Source organism: Rattus norvegicus, chromosome 17, assembly GCF_021556685.1.
Source record: "Rattus norvegicus strain SHRSP/BbbUtx chromosome 17, alternate assembly SHRSP_T2T, whole genome shotgun sequence".
In the NCBI taxonomy this organism is placed as follows: domain Eukaryota; kingdom Metazoa; phylum Chordata; class Mammalia; order Rodentia; family Muridae; genus Rattus; species Rattus norvegicus.
Genome location: NC_141550.1, coordinates 8160793 through 8184012, shown reverse-complemented (window position 1 = coordinate 8184012; position 23220 = coordinate 8160793). Strand labels below are relative to the sequence as shown.

Genomic DNA, 23220 nt, shown 5'->3' with positions numbered 1-23220 from the left:
ACTGGGTTGGGTCTTCTGCTCAGCACTGGGCCATTGAGAGCCTCCCCAGAGAGCCAACCCCCCCCCCCCCCTCAGGATTCCCAGGTTTCCTCTGAGCTCTTGCTTTGGCTCTGTGGTCTATGCCACTGTCTCCTCTGGCGCCTGCCTTTGCAGCCCGTTTGCCTTGTGAGCTTTTCCAGCTACCTCACTCAGCGCCCCCAGACAGTCCCCTCAGACTGATGGCTTGTTTACATCTCTGATAGCTGTGTCCTCATTAGGAGCAGCTGACAGATCCAAATAGCATTTCTCAGGCCTTATGGAGCACTAAATCGTGCCGTGTTTACCTTCTGGCTACTAGGCGGACAGCTGAGATTTGTACAAAAGCTACCTGTGGTGGTTTAATTGGAGAAAGCTGTACTTGTTGAGGACTCTAAACCCAGCAAAGGGCGACTCTGGAGAGAAAGAACGTGTGAGTTTTAATTACCAGTGCTTGCTCATTTGCTGCTTGCTGATGGATGTTAACTGGCTGCAAGATCTCACCTGTGGAGGATGGTGTGAGTGCCACAGGCTGCCTCCCAGAGAGCCCAGGAAGGTGCTGCCCTTCTATCCTCTTGCCTCTCTCTCTATGGCCAGCAAGCTGGGGAAGGGAGTAAGTATCCTCAGGACTTGGGGAACTGAAGTGGCGTTTGGGCTCTCCTGGCTTATCATCCAGGAGCCTCCTGGAGTGCACAGTACACCTAGGACCTGACCACCCTGTCTAGAGGACTCTGGCGAAGCCCTAAGATACTGGTCCACTAGGACATATATCCACAGCTTCTGGTTTTCAGGGCAGTTTCATGCTCAGTCCTTTTAAACTAAAGGTTGAGTCTGGAGATCATGAGATTCACACGTGGTTCTAACAATGTAGAGTGGGCTCAATCACTGGCTGTTTGCCTAGCAATGGTGAAGCCGTGGGTTCAGCCCTACCTCCAAACTGCCTCAAAGCAGGTGCGGTGAAGCATAGTCTGTAAAACCAGGACTTGGGAGGATCAGAAGTTCAAGGTCACCCTTAGCTACACGGTGACTTCTGGTCAGCCTGGAGGTCAGCAAGCAAGGTAGGAGAGCTATCTCTTTCCTCCCACCATGAGTTCTAGGAGTCATCCCAAATCACAGTTGGCAGCAAGCACCTTTACCCTCTGAGCCATCTTGTCAGCCCCAAGACCCAGGCTTTGATACAGTCAATAGGGATATTTCTACTGATGTTGCCGGAAAGAAACAGACTTGTTTCCGAGGATGTCCTTCCTATAGCCGTCTCCACCTCCCTTCTGTCCGTACCACCCAACAGTTTGCAGGTTTAGGAGCCGAAGTGTTTGTTCAACTTTTCTGAGGTTCTGTATTTCCAGAGTGTGGTAAAAATGGAATCACAGAGGAAAGCATTTTGCATTAACTTGTTTTCTTCAGCATAATGTCTGGCTACTCGCTAAGGATGCGTATTTGCAAATAATTCGTTCCTTTTCATGGCTGGCTATGTAGATTTTGGTGTGAATGTTTTCATTCCTCAAGGAGATAGCGTGTGTGTGTGTGTGTGTGTGTGTGTGTGTGTGTGTGTGTATTGTTTCTTTGTGGTGATATCAATATACCATCCTAATCTTTATTGTCAGAGTGCAGAGTGACCCTGTTTCACGGATCCTTCTAGCATTTGCTACTGTCATTTGTTAAATAGCCTTTCTGCCCCAGGTGTGTGTGTGTGTGTGTGTGTGTGTGTGTGTGTGTGTGGTGTCTTATTGTCTTCTGATGCAGTGTACATATATATGGTGTGTGTATGGTTGTGTGTGTCGTCTCATTGTGGTTTTAATTTGCATTCCCCTAAAGGCTGCTTGTGCCGAACCCTCCCTCAGGTGTTTACAGGTGACCTGTAGGCAGTCTGTCTCCTCTGGTCATTCATCCACTCTGTAATCGAGCCATGGAGGGCTTTGCTGTTCCTTTGCTGGTCAGAGTCAGTTCTACAGTCCGGTAGTGACTTATCACATGTATGCTCTGGGAGGTGTTGGTTGTTTTGTTTTGTTTTCCTGCTATTTCCCCTCTTTTGATGTAGCTTTCCCTCCTTTCAGCGAGACATTTTTCAGAGCAGTTTTACTCCCATGGAGTTAAGCTCTCCCCTTTACACATGACGCTTTTGATGCCCTCAGACCCTTACCCTGCTGTACTTAGGAGTGATTTCTTTCCCGTGGTTTGAGGTATTACTTCTTACATTGAATTTCACATTGATTTTCATGTAAGCTGAGGTTTTTCCCCTCATACACAACCAAAGTTCCACCATCCTTTGTTAACTTTGTCAAGACTGTCCCCCGGCCCTGTACACTTGGCTTCACACTCCTGACACAGCTCAGTTGTGCGTGTCTACCTGCGTCCACTTCTGGTTCTGTTTCACTGCTGTGCCCCTCTCCCGCTGCGAGCCCCATGTGGTCCCAGTGGCTACAGTGGATCCAGAGTGACTTGTCTCATTTGACTCGTGGCCCAGAACTCTCTCTGGTTCCTTTGCCTTGTGTGAGACTCTTGGAGAACTCCCTTGGCCAGCTCTCCCTTAGTGAGTAGAATGATCTGGCGTTTTCCATGATCGTAAACACAGGTCTGTGTTGTCCTTTTCAGGTTGTGTGATGCCGTGTGTGAGTCCAGCTGCCTTTTTCTGACTCATCTTCCATCGTTGAGCGCTTAAGGGATCTTTCATTAATTTTACTTTCCCCCTTGCTATTGACAACGCTGCCATCAATAACCTGTCCCTGAAAACACATTGTCATTTCCAAAGGAGACACTGCTGAACTGTGTTGGTCTCTTCAGTTTCTTTTTTTTTTTTTTTGGGTTTTTTTTTCGGAGCTGGGGACCGAACCCAGGGCCTTGCGCTTCCTAGGCAAGCGCTCTACCACTGAGCTAAATCCCCAACCCCGTCTCTTCAGTTTCTTAAGCCCTGAGGGAGATATGGGTTCCCAGAGTCCAGAGGCTGCTCCTCCTGGAGAACCACGTGGTAGATGAGCAGACAGATCTCCATACTGTCCGGTCATGCAGAGCAGATAGGAAACGGACCCCTTGTCTCTTCTTTCTGGAAGATTCCCCCCTCCATTGGCCTACCTGTGCTCTGGGTTACAGCCTTTCCTTTCTGGACTCCACCTCCAGCTTCCCAACCCCAAGGAGCCTGTGACTACTTTAAGAAGATCCTTCCAGGGCTTCAAAGAGTAACGGGATAGCTTTCTGGAATGCTTGTTAAAATTCTTGAATACGTTTAAGGGATTTACATGTTCAAAGAGAACATGCTTTGCTGTTTGATGTTGACAAAAAGACGGGCTTCTCCCCCTTTCCTGTGAATTTAAATAATTTGCCTGATTTTGGGGGGGGGGGGTGGAAGACCACAAGACTCTGTTCTTGTGGTCGAGATGTGGTATTTGTTAGAAGACCCCACCCCATCCCCCTACCCCCGTGACTAAACTCCCGGGGAAGATGTGTGTAAATGATTCGGAAATATGTTTTCAAACAAACGGCCATCTGAAAGTTGTCAGCTGGAAGGAAAATGGCGCCACCCTTGCATGAGGAGATTTAGTTTCTCTGAAACAATCACACACAAAGAAACAGAAATATCATCTTAAGTAATCATTAATGACGACCCAATAGGGACCTTCTAGAATAAATGGAAACTAGTCTCCCCCTTGTGGACAAGGCGGTAAGTACAGAGTTCTGAGGGAACTGTGGTCTGTGTACACTCTTATTTACAAATCTGGCTGATTCTGACACCCTTAAACTACAGGGTCCCTGGCACAGGGTTTTGAGATGGTGACGAACGGAAATGCAACTAAAGCTTCTCTCTGAACAAGAAAATCTTGCCAGGGAGATGCTAAGAAGCGTGGAGAGGGTAAGGCTCTGCTCCCGATGGACCACGGGAAGCCTTGGTACTGTCCAAACAAGTTCTATCAAACCCCACGAGCTGCTTCTGGGCAAACGTGACTGGCACCGGAACTGGCGCAAGGAGAATGCAAAGGGTTTGGGAAATATTTTTCTCCCAACATGGAAGCAGGCCGTTGACTTTGCCCTGAGGGACCGGAAGTGCACTGCAGCAATGTTCCGGTGAGCTGCTGGGCCTGGGTCTCCTCTGAGCAGCGCGCTGGGGATCAGTGCTTGTACATTTGTTCCTCAGAGATGCTGTGACTGCAGCCAGCCTGGCCACCGCCTGCCCTGCTGCCTCCTGCAGACCTAGCCTTCAGAGTCTCTGTCTCCTCCAACCCTGCCTGTATCTAGCGCCGCGGGACCACATGCTTCTGGAAATCAGGAGTTTTCAAACATCCTACCTTTACTGTGCTCAGGACCAAGGTCCCTCCCACCCACACTATACGCTCTCTGGGCAGAGAACAGAATTCCTGGCGAACAGAAGCTGGGGATGTAGGCACTTGGGTCAGAGGTACCTGGTACAGGCTCGTTCGACTGACTGACCTGGAGTGCTGTGTCTCCAGATATGAATCTCTGACCTTGGGATTCAGATTGCTCATATGAAGACACATGTTAAGTGAATCCTTGGTGTGGGTGCCTGTAGTGGGCTTATGGGTCTACCATTGTGCAACCCTGCATAAGCCTTTTCCTATCCCTTGGGCTATTTGCAGGGACGAACTACTGCACTTTAAGAAAAACAAACTGAACTTATTTTTTTTTTAAAAAGTAAACTTTTGTTTCCCAGAAAGGCTTCAATAATAACACTAGAAAGGCATTCTCAAGAAGAAAATACTCACAATGCAAATGTTTGACAAGGGACTCGTATCCTGCATATGTAAGGAGTGTTTACAATGCAACAACAAGAGCAAACGGGCAAAGATGAGGCTGAAATGATAATATAAGCTTGTGGCAGCCCAGTCTTACTGTGACTGGAAATTCTAAATAGAACACACAAGCTGCTATGTGATAACTCTAAAAGGTGAGTGAATGCAGAGCAGGGAAAAAAAGAAAAAGAAAAATCTGTGAGCAGCCATGTGTTGGGCAAAGCTCCTCCATCTTTCCTCACACCGATCCTCCCTCACACCGCTCCTCTCCTCCTCCCCCTCTTTTCTTCCTCCCCCTTCCCCCTCCCTACCCATCTTCTGTTTTTCATCCTTCTCCCCCTTCTCTCAGAAGTAGCAGAGGCAAAAGGATGCACCACTAGAAAGCCCCTCTTTCTAGCCAAAGAAATCTGATGGGGGGAGGAGCATTCTGGAAAGGTGGTGTGAGGAATATAGACAGACAAGAAAACGGTCCCCTAGTTCTGTGAGGACAAGCAGTAGGCTCAGCCTGATCCCTGAGTTATCCACAAATCACAGACCCAAACGGGTAAACTTTGAAGATCAAACTGAACTGTAAGTCATGTACAACCCTAAACCAGGACAGTGCCCGAGACCGGAACCACTGTCCATACAAGGCAATGCTGAACCTGAGATTAAGCCTAAGCAAACCAAAGACCTGGCTAGAACAAAATACAAATGTCCTTCAGACAGAGGATTATGGGTAGAACCCAACGTCTGCACACGGTGACGTTTCCCATCTCTAAAATAACCCAAATCTACCTAGCATGCAAAGAGCCAGGAAAGCGGGGCCAGTTCTGAAAGGGAAAAGAATACGTTCAAATCCCAAGGTGAGTCACCGCTACTGGATTATTGAAGACTTCAAAGAGACTGTGGTGTGCGCATGCTCCGTCGGATCCAGCGAGGGTTGCGGAAGTGTCCACAAAGAACCTTAGAGCTGCTTTTAAAAAAGAGTAAGCAGAAGTGTTAGGATTGAAATATATAAAGCCTGAATTTAAAATGTCCAGTGGGAGAATCAACAGCGAGAAAAGGGTGCACGGACGTCAGTAACTATGATGCAGTCTGAGGAATAGGGAGAAAGGAGGTTTTTAAAATGAGCCTTGGGGACAAATGGGAAAATAGTTTTAGGACTTAATGTGTTCGTTGTTAGATTTCCAAGATAACAGGAGAAATAGAGTTGGGGAAATGCTGGAAGAAATAAGGCCCAGAGTTGGTAAAGGGCAGGACCTGTTATGTTCAGAGGCGCTGTGGACCCCAAGAGGATGTGCTCTGTGAAGACCACGCCCGGGCTACTCACTCGAACTACTAAAAACAAAGATTCCATCGGAACAAAGAAATGAAACACAATTCACAGTGGGACGTTGATATGTCCAATCCAGGGGCAGCGCCACCAGTCGGAGAAGTGGGGTCCAGTGGCTCACACAGTATCCGGACTGCAGTCAGGAGCAATGTATGAGGAAGAGAGGCCAAGAGACTAATCAGTTTGGTTCAGTTACATACATGTTCTAGACAAGGTTAAGCCGTGTGTGGTGATGACAGTGGCTGGGTTCCTGGGGATGGTGAGAAAGGAGGGAGGGAGAGAGGGAGGGAGGGAAGGAGGAAGGGACGGGGGTATATGCGTGACATTATTCTTGGGGAGACAGGAACAAACATCTACTCACTCCAGGTAGGAAACCAAACAGTAGCTTCTTGGGTCCGAGGGCACTGGGGAAGGGGCTTGGCTGCTCCATTAGACGTATTGATTTACTAATGATATTAGCCTTAAAAGTTATGTTGACTATATAACATGAGCTAAAGGTAAACGAGTCTGAAAGAAGTCCAAATAATATGTTATTTATACCAAGAGAGTCAAAGAGAGGCATATTTAAAAAAAAAAAATCTAGAAACTGATTTGAGGTGTTTTTTTTTTTTTTGGTTCTTTTTTTTTTTGGAGCTGGGGACCGAACCCAGGGCCTTGCGCTTCTCTAGGCAAGCGCTCTACCACTGAGCTAAATCCCCAACCCCTTGATTTGAGCTTTAAAAGTTAATCGTTTGGGTTATGTTGGTATTTCAAATCAAATTTGGGGAGCAATATTTACAAATGATATTGAGTCAGTTGGCCATTCCAGTTATAAAATTAAGGACTATATCTGTTTATGGAGGGAAAAAGGGAATTCCAGCTAGATTAAAGAGTCAAGTTTATTTTTTTTAAGAAAAAGTCACCCAAGGGGCTGGAGAGATGGCTCAGTGGTTAAGAGCACTGACTGCTCTTCCAGAGGTCCTGAGTTCAATTTCCAGCAACCACATGGTGGCTTACAACCATCTGTAATGGGACCTGGTGCCCTCTTCTGGTGTGTCTGAAGACAGCTACAGTGTACTCATATAATAAATAAAAAATCTTTAAAAAAAAAAGTCACCTAATGAGCAAGCAGTAGAGGCCATCAGAGTGAGTGTAGGGTGCCATCTAGGAGAGTCATGCCTGTGACCCAGAGAGCCCCAATGGTCACACCCAGGGGAAGCCCAGGGTCCTACAGACTTTGGAGTTAGGCTCCTGTCTCATGCTCCAAGGGAAAACTCCAGAGCCTTCTATCTCTTGTCTATGCTCAGTCCCTTCCTGAAACGTCACAACAGTGGTGCCCTCCTGACTTAAAAGCTTGCACAGAGGAGCATGGAGCAAGCACACAGTGTGGCCCCCTCGTGGCTGCATACTTCTAGGAAGCTGTCAACAATGCTGGTCCCTTCCCCCTGAGCAGCAACACCAGGTTGGCTACAGGAACCGGGATGATGGCTCTGTAACAGGGAACAGACAGTGTATCATCAAGCCTGAGACCTGCTCCCTTTACTTAGGAAGGGCCATGGTGGGGTGCCTCAGCCATGGTCTAAGGAGACAGAGAAGCTGGAGGTCAGGGGAGTAGAGATCCACACGGTGCTGGCCAGCTCCCTGAGTGCCCTGCTGTCAGTGGACAGAACTACAGAAACCTTTGTCTTCTTCACCCCAGGGTGGGTCACTCTGTGGTCTCTGGTGACTCACTGGCCCCAGAGAAAAGAGCTGGCCTGGCTGCAGATGTTCCCAGTCTTTGTTTCCCTGCTCTCTTGGGGCCATCTGGATTAAGCTGAATTAAAAGGCAGGTGAGGAACACAGGTGCTGGGTGTAGGGCAGAAGTCTCCATGGCGACAGAGCCACCTGGCTTTCTTGCCTGGCACCAGGCCTTGTGACTTCATGGTGGAATCTTCTCTCAGTGGGCAGGAGGGGTTGCCTGGTGAAGAGGAGGCTCACGGAAGAGTGGGGGCGGGGTGGGGGAGGCTTTGACCTTCCAGCTCTAGTCTGAGGATTAGGCTTAGTGTCAGCACTCGGGGCTCCAGCCAGCTCCTGCCGGGGACTCTAAGCAGCAAAGTGAGTGTGAGCGCCCTAACCTGGGGAGCCTCCTGGGGAGTTGGAGCAAATCACACCTGCTCCCTTTCAATCCAGGCCTAGCAGGTAAAGAGGAGACAGGGCCCTGGGAGGCAAGGCCAAAGAGTAGATCCCCCTCTCCCCAACCCAGAACAGTCAGTCCTGATCAGCACCCCCTCGATGGCAGGAAGGGTAAGGCATAGTGGGAGTCGCTATAGAGGGCTTCTGGAGGAAGTACCAGCAGGGCCCTCTAACTCAACAGTAAGCCACCCAGTTCTCTGATACCGGTTAGGATCCTAGGGTTATAGGCAACTCTCGAGCCTGGTGGGTTTAAATGATGGCCGCTCATTCCCACACAATGTTGGAAACCTGAAGCCTGGTTAGCCTAATTCTGATTGGGACAGAATTAGTTCCTTCTTGGGGCTCCAGGGGAGAAGTTGTTCTACACCCTTCTTCTGGCTTCTGGCTCCTGGCGATGGCTGGCGACCTGGCCTTCCTTGGCTCTGCCCACAGGAGATCATGCTCCCTGAGTGTCGGTGTCCCAAGTTTCCCAGTCATCGATCTAAGGCATGCCCTGACGTAGTAAAACTTATCTAGACATGATTGCATCTGCCAAGATCAAACAAGTCAGGAAAGGTGTAGTCAGTGCCAGGGCTTAGGGATGTACCTCACAGGGAACAGGTACTGCACACCCGTACGGTGAAGAGCACAGGCTCGAGAGGGACAGATAGGGCTCAGCCCCTGGTACAGTCCCTCGGCCTGCTTCTCCACCACTGTGTAGCAGGAGAGGTGAGCCCATCCCTTTGGATCTTCTGAGGATTAGAACATTCTCCAGTGTCAGATGTGTGCTCCGATCCCTCACTCACTTCCTGGCTCTATCAGTCCATGGCCAGCACGTCCCCAGGAGTTAGTTAGGTGACATTCAGGAACTTAGGGGCTATCACTGATTCAAGAGCCAAGAACTCTAGAAGAGTCAGGAAAGCCAGAGGCCAGACCATAATAAACGTTGCCATGAAGCCCAGAGTGTCTAAGCTGGAGCGGCTCGAGGGCCGGAAATGGTCCAAATGGGCAGTGATGGAAATGGAGACTCCAGGCCTCTGTCCCCCCCTCACCCTGGCCAAGAAGGAACCCCCCATTTCTCTTCTCTGTTTCTTCATCAGACATGGTTGTTCCTCCACCAGTGTACAAGAACTCCGACACTAGCCAAGCCTGTGGGCATCCTCGTTCTCTTACTCTCTCACTCTTGCCCTCCTCCTTCCTCTTTCCCCCTCTCGTGTATGGGTGTTTTGTCTCTGCACTAATAACATGTCTACCTGATGCAAAGGCCTGTGTGCACCCAGCAGTGTTAGTTAGGGGAGTTGGAGACCAGGAGGTTAGAATAAGGAACAATTTCTTGGGATCTTTTGTTTGATTGATTGGTTGGTTGGTTTTGTTTTTCTTGCAAAAGTGTCAGGGACACGACCACCTCAGGTGCAGAGTAGGCAGAGAAAGAAGCATTTCTGAAAGTTATAACAGTCCGTAGTCAGGGAGACTAGAAAGACTTCTGGGGTGAGGCTCGCAGATGCTCAGGCAGTGTGACTGAGGGTCTGGGGGGTGCCCACATCCTGCTGAACAGAGCCAGGAGGGTGAGGAGTGAGATGAGGTTAGAGAGCCCAGTTTTTTTCTGAGAGCACTGCTGGACTTCTCCCAGTAGGGACCCCTGGTCAGGTGTAAGCTCTAGAAATCTCCCAAATATAGACAGGACTAGGAAGGCATCAGGCAGCACCAGCCAATGGAGTCCTCTCTTCTTAGACAATGCAGAAGATCCAAAAGGCTGAGCCAAGTGCCTTGATCTCTCCAAGCCTCCTGTTGGGGGAGGACCTGGAATGCCTGTACCAGCAACTGCGGGACACCAGTCTACAGGACAGGGAGCCACTTGGCTCTCCCAGCCTCTCCTTCTGCACATATGAGCAGCCCACAGCCTTTGAGGAGCTGGCTCAGCAGGCTGCAGTCGGCCCAGGCCCGGAAGCTGGCTGGAGCGGCCAAGGGGGTCTGTTCTTCGAGGACTCAGCGCCACCCAGTGGCTTCTTCCCGTACTACCGTTCCCAGGAAGAGCACTTGCCCAGTGCCACCGTGCCTCAAGGCTGCTGCTGGTGTCTGGCCTCTAGAGACCTCTTTCCAGGAAGTGAGACACAAGACGGCTGCCACAAAGTGACAGCCAGAGATGGATGCCTTGTGAGTTTGAAGAGGCCACAGGAGGGCAGGCAACATGGAGACTCTAGAATGTTCCAGACACCTATCCCTGGCCAAACCCCAATAAGACCTTGGCCAGGTCCCTGATGGCTCAGCAGCTAGGCAAGGCCTGAACTTGGAGCCGAGCCCATAGAAACATCTGGTTACTTATTGAAATGTGTCAGATACCCAGACACTGGGTGTGAGCCATTTCATTTGATCAGGGCTAGTGAGACACATCTCCTAGAAAAATCAAAGTTCACCCAGCTGTCAGGTGCCAAGCCTGGGTTCTGACCCAGACCTGTATCCGCTCTAATCTCATGAGCAACCCCCACCACCACCCATGCTGGCCATGGGGTCTAGGGACTGCAGAGGTAAGGACTGAGTTCAAAGGTCAGGATCAGGCTTTCCCATAGCAGCCTCTGGTTGAGGAAACAACATTACCAAGGGTTCCCCACTTGGCAGCACTGGCCTAGGTCCCGCCCCACCCCCAACCCCGATTGCCCCCTGTAGAGTTGTAGGCCAGGTTCCACCTTGGCATGAACGTAGCTTACATCCTCTTTTTCCTCACCCAGTCCCCCTTGGCAGGGCCAGACCTCATCTCTGGGTTTTCACCCTCACCAGCCTGCTGCTGCTGCTTGGAAGGTCTCGCGTGTGATGACAGCCAGGATGCCGCTCTCGCTAGGCACCCCGTTCTTGGTGCCTCGGGATTCGTGCCATACTACAGAAGCCCCGAAGAGAGGCTAGACACCAGTCCCGTGCTTCCCTCCTCGGTGCTGGGGAGCTCACGAGAGTGACCCCAACCTGGTGGTGCGCAGGAGTGAAGGCAGCAGGGACTTCGTGCTCCAAAACCTCCTGGTCAGTGAAGGATAAAGGGAACAGGAACGGAGGCCCCTACAGCTCGTGCCACCTGCCCTGGGACCACAGCTGGCCTAGTGAGTGCCCCCTCTGACATTCACTGTCCCTCCCTCCTGGGGCGGAAAGAGGTCTTTTACTATGAGACCACCAATGGGGGGGAATCTTCCTTTCCCCACTGAAAGAACCATCTCTCCCCTTCCCCACCACACCTTCATCAGCGCCTGGTGATGACGTGGTCTTCCGCTCTGGTATCTCCTTCCACACGCCTAGGCTTGCCTTTCTCATTAAGCAGCCCAAGGAAGAGGCCTGTGGCACATTCAGCCACCCAGTGCCACGCCTAGAAAGTCACCATCCTACCCAGTCTACCCCACCTTATTCTCCTAGGTTGGGAAATCTGCCTGATGAGGCTCTGTGTGTGTGTGTGTGTGTGTGTGTGTGTGTGTGTGTGTGTGTGTGTTGTCATAAAAGTGGCTACAGGGGGATTCCTACTGTGTCCCCATTTGGACCTCATTGTTGCTTCTGTGGCTGGGTACCAGGGGCCTCCTGAATGACCTGAAGGTACACAGTACACATTGGCTTTGTAAATAAATCATCAGCAGGAGGCTGGGGTGCCTGACCACCTTAGTGGGGTGCTTCAGAACCAGGTCTCCCCACCCCCCGTCCTCCTGCCTTCCCTCTGCTGGGCATCCCTTATGAGCCTGGAGCCTGCCTTGCCAGACTTTGAGATAATCTCATTCTACAGACTAAGAAGCAGGCTCAGTGGGGTGGGCAGACGGACTTCTGATTCTGAGCAGAGGCCCATGGCTGGGGCTGCAGGGATGGTGGGATCATCTGGTCAGGAGGAGCTGGAGCCTGACTGTACAGCCAAGAGATCCAGCAAGGCTCTCATGTGAGAGCCCGTTCCCACCCTGTGTGCTCCCGAACCCCTTCTGAGTCTGGTTCTCCCCAATCTTCTCACTGGGCCCATTTTGCCACTTAGGAAAACTGAGGTGCATTTTTGTAGGGAAAAAAAAAAGATCCATGTTGCTTTAGGGTTTTATTCTTTACCCTCCCCCACCCCACCCCACCCCACTTGTTATAGGATCAGAAGAAATTATTTTGGAGTTTGCTCCTCTTCAACATGGGGGCATTTGCCTGTGTGGTGTTTACACTGACCCTGGGGTGGCAAATGGTGGGTAGTGGGGTGGGTTCCAAAGCCAAGAGTGATCTCAGACTTGACACTGAAGACATTGGGTCCTGTAGGACTGGTGATACAAACCTTTACTCTGAGCCATTCGAGCCAGGAAGAGCAGGTCGTCGATGCTCTTCACAACTTAGATGGGCTCTGGCTCAAAGTTTTAAAAAGAAAGGTAAAAAGACTCAGGTTCTGGGTCTTTTTAAATAGGTGGGTAAGTGGGTATAGAAGAACCAGATGCGGGGTTGGGGATTTAGCTCAGTGGTAGAGCGCTTACCTAGGAAGCGCAAGGCCCTGGGTTTGGTCCCCAGCTCCGAAAAAAAGAACCAAAAAAAAAAAAAAAAAAAAAAAGAACCAGATGTAGGCTGGAGAGACAGCTCAGTGGTTAAGAGCACTGACTGCTCTTCCAGAGGTCCTGAGTTCAAATCCCAGCACCCACATGGTGGCTCACAACCATCTGTAATGAGATCTGATACCATCTGCTGGTGTGTCTAAGACAGCTACAGTGTACTCATATATATTAAATAAATCTTAAAAAAAAAAAAAAGAAGTCAGAAGGCATTTAAAAAAAAAAAAAAAGAGCACTGACTGCTCTTCCAGAGGTCCTGAGTTCAATTCCCAGCAACCACACGGTGGCTCACAACCATCTGTAATGGGATCTGATGTGCTCTTCTGGTGTGTCTGAAGACAGTGACAGTGTACTTAAATATAATAATAAATAAATATTTTCTTTAAAAAAAAAAAGTACCAGACGCATCCAAGACTTGCAGCAAGTGGGCAGACCTGGGTATTGATTGGAAGCTATGAGTTCTTGGTATCTTGCCCTGTGACCCCAGGCTTGCCCTCTTTCCCTCAGGGGCTAGTTGGAGGTTATTGGCTGATGCATATGTGTGCCCTGGGATGAGGGTTGACTGAGGTTGTAGACCTACCAGGTCTCCTGAGAGCAAATGCTATTTTGAGAGGAGCCTGTATTCTTGTGTGGGTGCCGTAGTTGCCACCTTCTGCGTGACCATCTCAGCTCCTGACCCTGCCACCCAGGGTCCTCTGGAGTCAGCCTCCAGCCCATCAGCATCCTGAGTGGCCAGGGAGCAAAGGACTGCTGACCTCCACTGGCTCTCACGGCACCATTGCCTCCCGCACCATCTTCCTGCTCACCTACGGCATCTCCCCACAGCTTGCCCATCGCCCTCAGATTTTTCTTTCTGCCTGTGCTCTTCGTTTTTTTTTTTTTTTTTTTTTTTTTTTTTTTTTTCCCTCGGAGCTGGGGACCGAACCCAGGGCCTTGAGCTTCCTAGGCAAGGGCTCTACCACTGAGCTAAATCCCCAACCCCCTGCCTGTGCTCTTCGGATAGCCATGGGTGAACCTGCAGCTAGGCCTTCCCCAACACTGAGGACAGCCATGTCATCCAATCTCCTCCCATTTATACCCCCTACATATTTCTCTTGACTTCCCAGTGAGGTTTCTAGCAGTGGTGGCCCTTGTCAGCCTCTTAAACACTCTCTTCCGCAGATCAGATCTCCCAGCCTGTGCCCACTTGTGTCCATCAACTGAGGGGAAAGTCGGAGGAGAGTCAGGCAGTCCTTGGCCCTCGCAACTTGGTACAGAAGAAGGTACAGGAGCTTCAGGATCCTGCGCTGGCATTTTGGGAGATGTTTCTCCTCCTGGTAAGAGTCCTCTGGGAGCCCTTAGGGTATGGCACAGTTGGCAAGCTAACCCTGTTTTATTGATGATAAAGAAGCGGAGGCAGGGGATTTCCAGCATTTATGTAGAAGGGTGGGACTGTGAGCCTTCAGGGAAGTCACTTCCTTTCTTGAGTCCTGGCCTGAAGCAGCATTTGTGGCTTGGAACGGAGCAGCTGATGAATCTCACAATCATCACTACTGAGTGGCATTAGCGAATTTGTTTGAAAGCCTGCTGTAGCCTGGTGGAGCTGACCACCCACCAAAAGCTGGGAGCCGCCTGGCAGAGCCAGGTTACAAGCTGTCAAGTGATCCTGAAGCAAGTTTTCTTTTCAGTCTGCAATCCCGAAGAAGTCTCAGCTGCTCCTCTGGCGCTCACGCTAACACCCCCCACCCCCCCCCCACCCCCCGCCAACACACACACACCACCACCACCACCACCAGCAGCCTCTCTGGCGCCCTCAGACTCCTCTCTGGACCTTTTAAATGCAATCTCGAGCCCCTTACCACCCCCCTGGCAGGAAACCTCTCCACTCTGGCTACGTGAACGCGGTCCCTTTCCACCGGGAAGCTCCGAGTGCTGTGCTGCAGCGCCCCCTCCTGGCACATCTTGTCAACACACAGCTGGTGTCCCCGTGGTCTACAATTTTATTCCTCAGACACTGCCTAAGAAGGCACCATACCTACCTTATAAAGACCGAAACCACCAGCTGCAGCAGCCTCAACCCTGCCGCGGCGACCAGGCAGCCTAGTCCTCAAATGGTCAACCCACCTTCAGCCCACAGCCACACTCTGCTGTGCAGCTCCGAAGTCGCACCAGGCGGACGAGAGGCTGATCCTCTGAGCATTCTCTGGGCAGACCCCAGAGAACTGTCTGTGAGGAAGGAACCTTTCCCGATGACAAGCTCACAAAGCAACCCCGAAATCACTGTGACCTTTTTCTCCCTCCAGTTACCTCCCATAGTCTGCGCAGGAACAACAAAGGCCCAAAGCTGTTGTGGGGCCTGTTACAGCCATCAGTCGACTGTCTTTCTGTTGGTGGGGAAAGGGGTCTAGTGGTCAGTGCGAAAGCCTGGAGGCGGGAAAGCAGCTGACACTTTGGAGGGCCTGAAAGAAACCAGGATTCTGTGGCTTCTGAGAAAGGCCCTTGAAGAGGTGTGAGGTGGCTACCTCCTCAGATCTGCTATGACTAGGACTCCCTCTTTGTTGATATCAGGTGGCCCGCCCTTTAGTCATTGCCCTATTGCCTCCCTGTTTAAGGCATCTCTAAGTGCTGACTGAACATCAGGCCTCTGCAGGACAAGGCAGACAGACTACAAGCCCGAGTGGACAGGCAGCCACACAGACCGTTCAGCACAGACAAGGCAGAATGTCTTAGTGTGCACTTCAGCAAAGACCTGGCGGGGGTGGGGGGGTGGGGGAGGGGGGGAAGGTGGCAGCCAAGCAGAATCACAAAGGAGTTAGGCACCGGGGTTAGCCAGAGAGCGTGGTGGGGGTGGGGTGGGGGGAGGCATCTGTACAAGGAACCAGTACATAGAGTCCCACACAGGGAAGGAATGTGGGGTGTGAAGGCCACATTGCCTGGCTGGACTCCAGCTGGACAAAGCGAGGTGGTAGAAGGAGCAGAAGGGCCACTGGACTCTGTCTCGCAGACCTGCACACGCCTTAATAGGGAATTAGCGAGTACAGTCAAGGCCACAGAGTCCCCGGAGGGCACTGCACAGAGGTGGCCAGAGCAGAGGCCACGTAAGCCTCAGAAGCCTGCTGTAGCAGCCATTGGGAGATGGGGCCCAGGACCAGGTCAGAGGGAACAAAGAACCTATGTTCACCATATTCAGGTGGCGACGGCCACAGCCAGAGGCCGGACTGTCAGAGGGCAGTGGACGTTGGAGAAGGGAGAACACCAGGAATTCCCGGCTGGCAGGATGAGGCACTTGGGGAGAGAGAGGAACATAGCAGCTTAGTGGAGGTGCAGTTTCCCAAGTTGAGGGGTATAGAAGAGGCAGCTTGGGAGGGGTTGGGGGTAGCAGAGGGAGGAGTTAGAGTTCTCTTGGATGTGCCTGAGGTATCAGTCTCCTGGGTGGAGGCTTTAGAAAAGCAGAGGTCCTGTGCTCAGAAGTGAAGCCTGGGGTCAAGTAGAGGATTGAGAGTGGAGAGACAAGGGTGGAAATTCAGGAAGGTTCCGTCAGAGCTCCAAGGAACCCCATATCTACATAAGGGCAGGAAACAAAGGAGGGGTGAATAAGGCCACATGCAGGCCCTCAGCACAGCTGGTCAGCAGCTGCCTCAGGTGTACATGATGCTCACAGGAAGGGGCTGAGTCCTTGGGTACCAAGGCAGAGCCATTGGCTGAGTAGATTCCGGGCACAATGAGGAGATGCCAGGCTGGAGAGAGCCTTTCCTGACTTCCGGAAAGAGCACTCCTCCAGGGCTTCACAGTGGCTTCCCTGTTGCATCCCAGGCAAACCGTCAGTTCCTTAGCTGCTTTCTCAGAAGCAAAGACTGGCTTTTGTTGCCCTTGAAGGAGATAGTGAGAAACCAGAATTGGGCCCCATTATCCAAGGATTCCAGGGCCACCCCCCACTTGCCCCTACTGTGCAGATGACACTGCTGGTTCCCTGTGTGGAAGAACTGAGGGAGACATGGAATGGAATTTTGCTCTGTCTCTGACAAGTCTCTCAGTTTCTCTATGAATCTCTTAAGAGGTTAGCTCAGAACCCTGGTTCCTCTGTGAGCTGGTTGCCTGTGTCCCAACCAAGAGGACAGCTAGAGGCAAATCCAGAAAGGGCAACAGTTTTGGTCCTCCTCCTGGATCCAGTGTTCTGCTGGGTCCCATGCCGCAGTGGCTCAGGACTCTGAGGGCCCTGCTCTACACTGCCTCATGATATAAGGCTCTCTCAGTCCTTCTTGCGATGCGTTTCGAGGACAGCTTCATGCATGCAGTCAGGACTGTGAGGGCTTCAACTCTTCTCATTGGCAATCAGAACAGCAGTACCCTGGGCCAGGGAGGCTGTCTTATCTGCCACCAACGATGCCCACCAACTCAAGGCCACCCTAATGGTGCTGACCCAGGACTGAGGAGTTGGCCATCTGCCAGGAAGTACTAGGTGGTCCTACAAGAGTGGCTTTGGGAACTGGCTGGCTTCACATTGCACGGACTCCAACAGTAAACTCACCAAAGGGTCCCCCATTGCAGACCTCACACCTCCCCAAAGGTTCCAGGCTTAGGTCATGGGCGTAGCAGAGTACAGCTTGGAGTGTAGTGCTAGTGATGACCATGTGGCTAAGTGGGTCACTATGTGCATATGAAGTGACCTCAACCATGGGCTGTGGCTTTTCACCCTTCCCTAGGATGTTGCAAGACTCCCCTTCCCAACCCCTGCTTCCTGCTTTACCCTGCACTCAGACGGGCAGCTCTGGCTCTGGAATCTATAAGTGAACTCTGTACACATCCCATGGGGGAAGGGGATAGGGCTACGGGAGGACCCTGAGCCTCACTCCTCAGCAGACCCTATAGCAGGGGTCAGTGGTCAGAGTCTTGGGAAAGAAGCCTGGCCAGTTGCTCCTACACACTGACCCAAAACTGCCATCCTGGGACAAAAGCAGATCAACAGAAGCTCTTCCTTCAGTCATTGTCCGTCACTCCTGCTACCCTGGAGCGCTGTGCCTGGGACCCTGTGCTGCATCCCTGCTGGAAGCTAGCTGGACCCTGCTGAACACAGGGTCACCCACAGAGGCAGGGGAGTACTGAGTGTGTGGTCTGCTAACAGAGGCAATCAGAGGCAGAGAGGACCATCTTTTGGCTGGGGTAATGTAGGTTGAGACAGAATCTGGTGGGGATCTCCTGCTACTGAACCCCCAATTATGCCTGAGAGACTTCAGACCACTGGGTTCTCTGAGAGGACGTGGCTAGAGGAAGGGCCACAGTTGACAGGAATCACATTGTCAGGTCAGCCCAGGGCAATATAACACCCACCAAGTGCCATCTCAGGATGGGGATGGGGCAACAGTGGCAATGTATAGATATTCTAGAGCACATAAATACAGGGAATAGGGTGTGCTTTGGGGTGGGTGGGTAAGGAGTGTTTCTGCCAAGCTGAGAAATCAGGACATGGGGCCTGCAGGCTTCCCCAAAGTAGAGAGGTGCCTGCCTCAGAATTCTGGCTGAGAAGAACGTGGCTATCTGTGGCTTCCGTTCTGGCAGCTGCTTAGCAGGGGGAAATGCTAGCCAGCTGTATCACCTTAGTTCCTGGTAAGTCCTGGAGTGAGTCTCCAGCCTTGTCCTTGTCGTTCGGAAGGCTGGCCAGGGCGTGCTGAGGCCTCCAGGGCATGAAGTTCTCTGGGAAAGTGTCATCTATACGGAAGGTTCTGCTGAGCTACTGAGTGATCCGATGTTGTGGTTGTAGAGGGTTGGGATGCTGCGAACTGAGAGCCAAGGCTATCTTCCTGCTCCTTCAATTGTCTTTCGTCGTCTGTATCTGACTAGCATCCCTCTGACAATAACCGATAAAACATCTGGAATTCGTTGAGACCGCTGGCTTCTACCGACATAAAATCCAAGGCATCAGAGAGTGCCCTAGCCTGTAGCGGTGCTGGCTTGCTCTCCCGTAGCCTGCCTGCTGGAAATGTTTGCTCTCTTTCTAGTGAGAAGGCTCCCAACACAGGGGCTGCCATTCAGGCTAGACCTATCCACAAGAAGGGGCTGTGTGCCCACATCAGGGGGCATGCAGGAGTTTCCTTCTGGGTAGGGCTTATCCCTGGCCTTTTCCCTGTGGGAGCCAGGGTTAGGGGAAAAATTTGGAATCTGTTCAGACCGAGATCTGGTCCATCCTCTGCTCTGGCCACTTTTCTGAAGGATTACCATCTCTGTGTGAGACGCACACAGATTATATACTTTAAGCATACCGGTAGGCTTTCCTGGCTTGTGGAGTGGGATTCCCAGACTTGCTGGAAAGGGTAAGCGCCAGGCCAGGGAGGAGGTGTTGGCTAAGCTCAGGATAACCTTGAAATCATTCAGAGCTGTATTTCTTTGGAGCTGGCTTGACACTGATTTCTGGGTGTGGTGCCTCCCACCACCTTATTCAGTATCTCACTTGTAGATGGGACTCTCAATCCAGGGCATGCAGACGTTGTGTGGCCTGGAGGGGGTGAGGGAGTCTCTAAGTGGCCTGGGAAATTGTGTGCATCTTACAGGGGAACCATCCGTGGCTTCCAGTCAGCCTGTCAAAGCACCGAGAATTCAAGTTAGTAGATACTTTTCAGTTACAATTTTTGTGCACGTGTGTCAGTGCATGCATGTGTATGCATATGTCTATGAGTGTGTATATGCATGCACACGTGTATACATGTGTGCTTGCCTGTGTATATGTGTGTATATGCATGCATGCACACACATGTGAGTGTGTATATGTGTACATATATGCATGTGCACACGTGAATTTGTGTTTGCGTGCATATGTATGTGTGTGCGCTCGTGTGTGCTTGCATGTATATGTACATACACACGTGTGGGTGTGTGTACATGTGCATGTATATGCATGCCCACATGTGGTGTGTGTGTATGTATGCATATGTATGTATGTGCATGTGAGTGAGTGTTTATATGTGTGCATGCACATGTGATTTGCATGTAGGCACACATGTGCTTTTGCATGTGTGTGTGCCTGTGTGTGTGTGTGTGTGTGTGTGTGTGTGTGTGTGTGTGAAGAGAACCTTAAGTCTCCTACTCTGTCTCCCACTAGGCTGTCTGTCAAGTGAGCCCCCAGTAATCCTGTCTCTGCAGACCCCGCCCCCAACTCTGAAGTTCCAGGCATGTCTGCCATTTATATGGGTTCTGGGAACCGAACTCAGGTCCTCATGCTTGCACAGCAGGTGATCTTTCCCACTAATCCATCTCCCCAAACCTTCAATTAGTTATTGCAGGGCTGTTTGCCCTTAACGCAGTTGAGTCTTCCCAGGTGAGTTCTATTGCAGACAACTTTTGGTGTTTTTAAAGCTTCTCTCCTTCCCTCTTTTGATCAACTTTGCAAATAAATCCTAAGCTCCTCCGGCTGGCACTTTCACCTGGAAGGCTCTGAGGCTGTGTTGTTGGGGAGAGGATGTGGCCGGAAGAACCAAGGGATTTCCCTTTGGGGACTGGGGCCCGCCTCCCGGATCACACCTCATCGAAGTGCGGTGCCTTTAAGATCCTCTGGGGGCGGGTTGTCAGCTACCCGCCCTCATTCGCTGACAGCCCGAGCGCGGGTGGATGGAACTCAGAGTTTAGAGAAGAACCTGCAGAGTGACCGTGTCGCTCCCCTGCTGTGCACTTGGTCCCCTGGGGCCATGCCTGACACACACTGAGCGTAGCGCCGGCTGCGGGAGGCCGAGGCGCACACCGCGTCAGCCATGGGCAGCTTCCAGCTGGAAGACTTCGCGGCAGGCTGGATCGGAGGTGAGTGTGCTTGCGAAAGCCCCCCGCACCACAGGGCAAACTGCCTGGCGGTGCCCTGTCAGCTGTTTGCGCCCGGTGTGCTCAGTTAGCACGCTTTGCATTGCGGGGTTCATCACGCATCCCATCCCAGAGTGAGCAACGCCTGCAGCACCGGGCGTCCTTAGCCCAGTCCGCTTGGCTGGTCCTGAGGTCCCTCCCAGTCTGTGAAGCCAAGCTCTTAAGATTCACATTGATTTCCTCTAGCCTCTGATTTGCCTCAACTTAGGCCCTAATGAACTTGGGTCCCATAATGATTAAACCGCTGGTCAGAGCAGACAACCAATGATGCCACCCCAATGCGCGCACACCCTTCAGTGACCCCGGGGCTCACCTGGGTTTGGTGACATATCTCCAAGTATCTTGTGCTCGGGTTGGCGCCTGGCTTGGCTGCTGAATCCCGGTCTCAGGGTGGCCAAGAACTTGGACTTCAAGATCAGCTTGTCTTAAGGGCGTTGCTCCTGAAGGGAGAGGAGCCCGCAGGGCAGGGAGTAGAGAGTTGTGATATAGGTCTTTCTAGACAGCTGAGAGGAATCCCTGTCTGGCCGCTGTCAGCCATCAGCTCTCGCCCTCCTACCCACCCCCCACCCCCGGGGCCATCTCCAGCTCTTCCGGACCTTTTGGTCCCCCACTCTACCACCTCAGGTGTTACTTCATTCGCCACCAAGCTGGGAGTAGTTAACAAAGTAACAGTTTCTGAATAAAGTCCAGCTGGGGCTTGCTGTGTCCTGAGGTCTCTGCCAGGTCAGAGGCTCAGAGGCTGAGAGCCTGAGTCTCCGCCTAGGGCTCACCGCAAGCTGGGTCCCATAGCCAGTCACCTGCAACCAACCCATGAACAGGACTCTTAGCAGGTTCCAGGTAGGCTGAAGTGCCGGTGCTGTGTCTTCAAAGGTTTGTGTTTCACATTAAAGATACCTGCAGCCCGAGTGTATGATTTGATGACTTTTAGTAACTCCACCAAGAGGTAAAACACCCCTATAAGTTGCGGAGTATTTTTAGCCATGCCTCATCTTCCCTGCCACTCAGTTGGGCCCCCACCTCTCAGAACAGCCACTGTTTGCTTTTCTTGGCTATTGTGTATTGGATCCTGCAGTGTGTACACTTCGCTGTGCTAATACCCATTTCCTCATTACATAGCAACCGCAGGGGAATAGCTGCCTTTACAGCCTCACTTAGCGGATAGGACGAGGAAGTAGAGCAGTTGGGTGATTTTCCTGAGGTGGGCATCTACTGACACTTAGGAGTCTAATCCAGGCAACAGGGCACTAAGGGTCTGCCTAGGGCCTTGAGAGTCCTTGAACCCCCAAACTTGCCTATAGCCGTCATCTTCCTTAATGACACCATGCCACAACATTTCACTACAATGCCCTCCATATTTGTTTGAAGCTCCAAGCTTTGGAAATGACTGCCCCAGCATCCTATCTTTTTACTTTGCACCTCTGGTTTCCGGTAGGTGGTGAGTGGAGCAGGGTTGATTCTCTGCACTTGATTCTCAGCTACTGCTCTGGACCTGAGGATGCCTGCCCTGCTGTGGGCTGGGAGACAGGGTACCCTGAGGAGTTGAGCTCCTCCCTCCCTGCCGGACAGTGTGAGGTGTTGTCTGCTTCTGTTCACCTCTGTGCTGCTCAGTTCAGGGTATGGGGGTTGAAGAAGACAGGAGGTTCTAGGCGGAGTAACGTGTGTCCCTGTGGGCCCCGCTTGTTAAGCCCGCTTCTCATGGTTCAGTGTGGTGGAGGGATTTGTTCCAGAGAAATCTGGGCACTACAGAGGCTTCTTATCTAGATCTGGGACTATTTTACACCAGGATGTGTGTAGCCAGGTTCTGTCTCTGTCTCTCTGTGTCTTTCTGTCTTCTCTCTCTCTCTCTCTCTCTCTCTCTCTCTCTCTCTCTCTCCCTCTTTCACACACACACACACACACACACACTCTCACTCACTCCTGCTTTGAAGCTATCTATTTCACTGTTTGTTAAACAAATGTTTTATAGTTTACTGTTGAACATAACCAAAGAAGAGCCCATATCCATTCAGTGGTCACTTCTAATTCCCCTCCCTATAGCCTGGAACCTCTTTATCGGTTTTCTGTCTCGTGGCTTTGCCTAGTCCACATAATTCATTTAAATAAAGTTGCACAGCATGTCCGCATTTTGTGTCTGGCCTCTCTTGCTTAGCATACTATTTTTTTTTTTAAAGTTTGCCCACATTGTAGTAGGGTTCAATACTACACTCCTACCTGTTTTGTGACCCCAGACAGAGCATGGGTGACAGACCAAAGCTTAACAAGTCAGTGAGTTACTGGAGTTACATACAGAGAGGCATAGGCAAAGGGTTAGTTACAGGAGTCTGGGTGACTCACAGGCAGCTGCTGTGACACACATCCGAGCATGGCTGATGGCTCCTGAAAACTGCTGCATACGTGTTCTCAGTACACCGTCTCCTCTCTCCAGAAGCACTTACTGTTTATGTAACATTGAGAAAAGAATCCTGTAAATCTCATAAGTTTCAGGTAGTTCTGAGACTTGTGAGTTTTACTTCCTGAGTATTAAGGATCCTCCAAGATATAATGTTTCCATTTGGAGGAAATGGCTACATAGTTCTACTTGCAGCTAAATAACAGTCCATTTTTATTCACCATGTTTATTCATTGTATGTCAGTTAATGAACATTGGGTCTGTTCCCAACCTTTGTGG

The 23220-nt window shown here is 51.2% G+C and overlaps 2 protein-coding genes across 10 annotated transcripts in view; both read left to right on the top strand.

The window, feature by feature from the left end:
• Nucleotides 1–7986: 7986 nt before the first annotated feature.
• Nucleotides 7987–15078, top strand: Gm3045l (predicted gene 3045 like). 5 transcript variants are annotated; one of them, XM_087591300.1, is made up of 5 exons: nt 7987–8226; nt 9931–10353; nt 10926–11285; nt 13893–14047; nt 14584–15078. In XM_087591300.1, the coding sequence occupies exons 2-3, from the start codon at nt 9934–9936 to the stop codon at nt 11145–11147; spliced, it is 642 nt and encodes a 213-aa protein (XP_087447426.1). In that variant the 5' UTR covers nt 7987–8226; nt 9931–9933; the 3' UTR covers nt 11148–11285; nt 13893–14047; nt 14584–15078.
• Nucleotides 15079–20318: 5240 nt separating this feature from the next.
• Slc25a48 (solute carrier family 25, member 48) overlaps nt 20319–23220 on the top strand; it is a 40844-nt gene continuing 37942 nt past the window's right edge. For all 5 annotated transcript variants that reach the window (NM_001432294.1, XM_087590939.1, XM_087590938.1 and 2 more), the window contains 1 exon segment: nt 20319–20495. In NM_001432294.1, coding sequence (NP_001419223.1) covers nt 20450–20495 — 46 coding nt within the window. In that variant the 5' untranslated portion in view covers nt 20319–20449.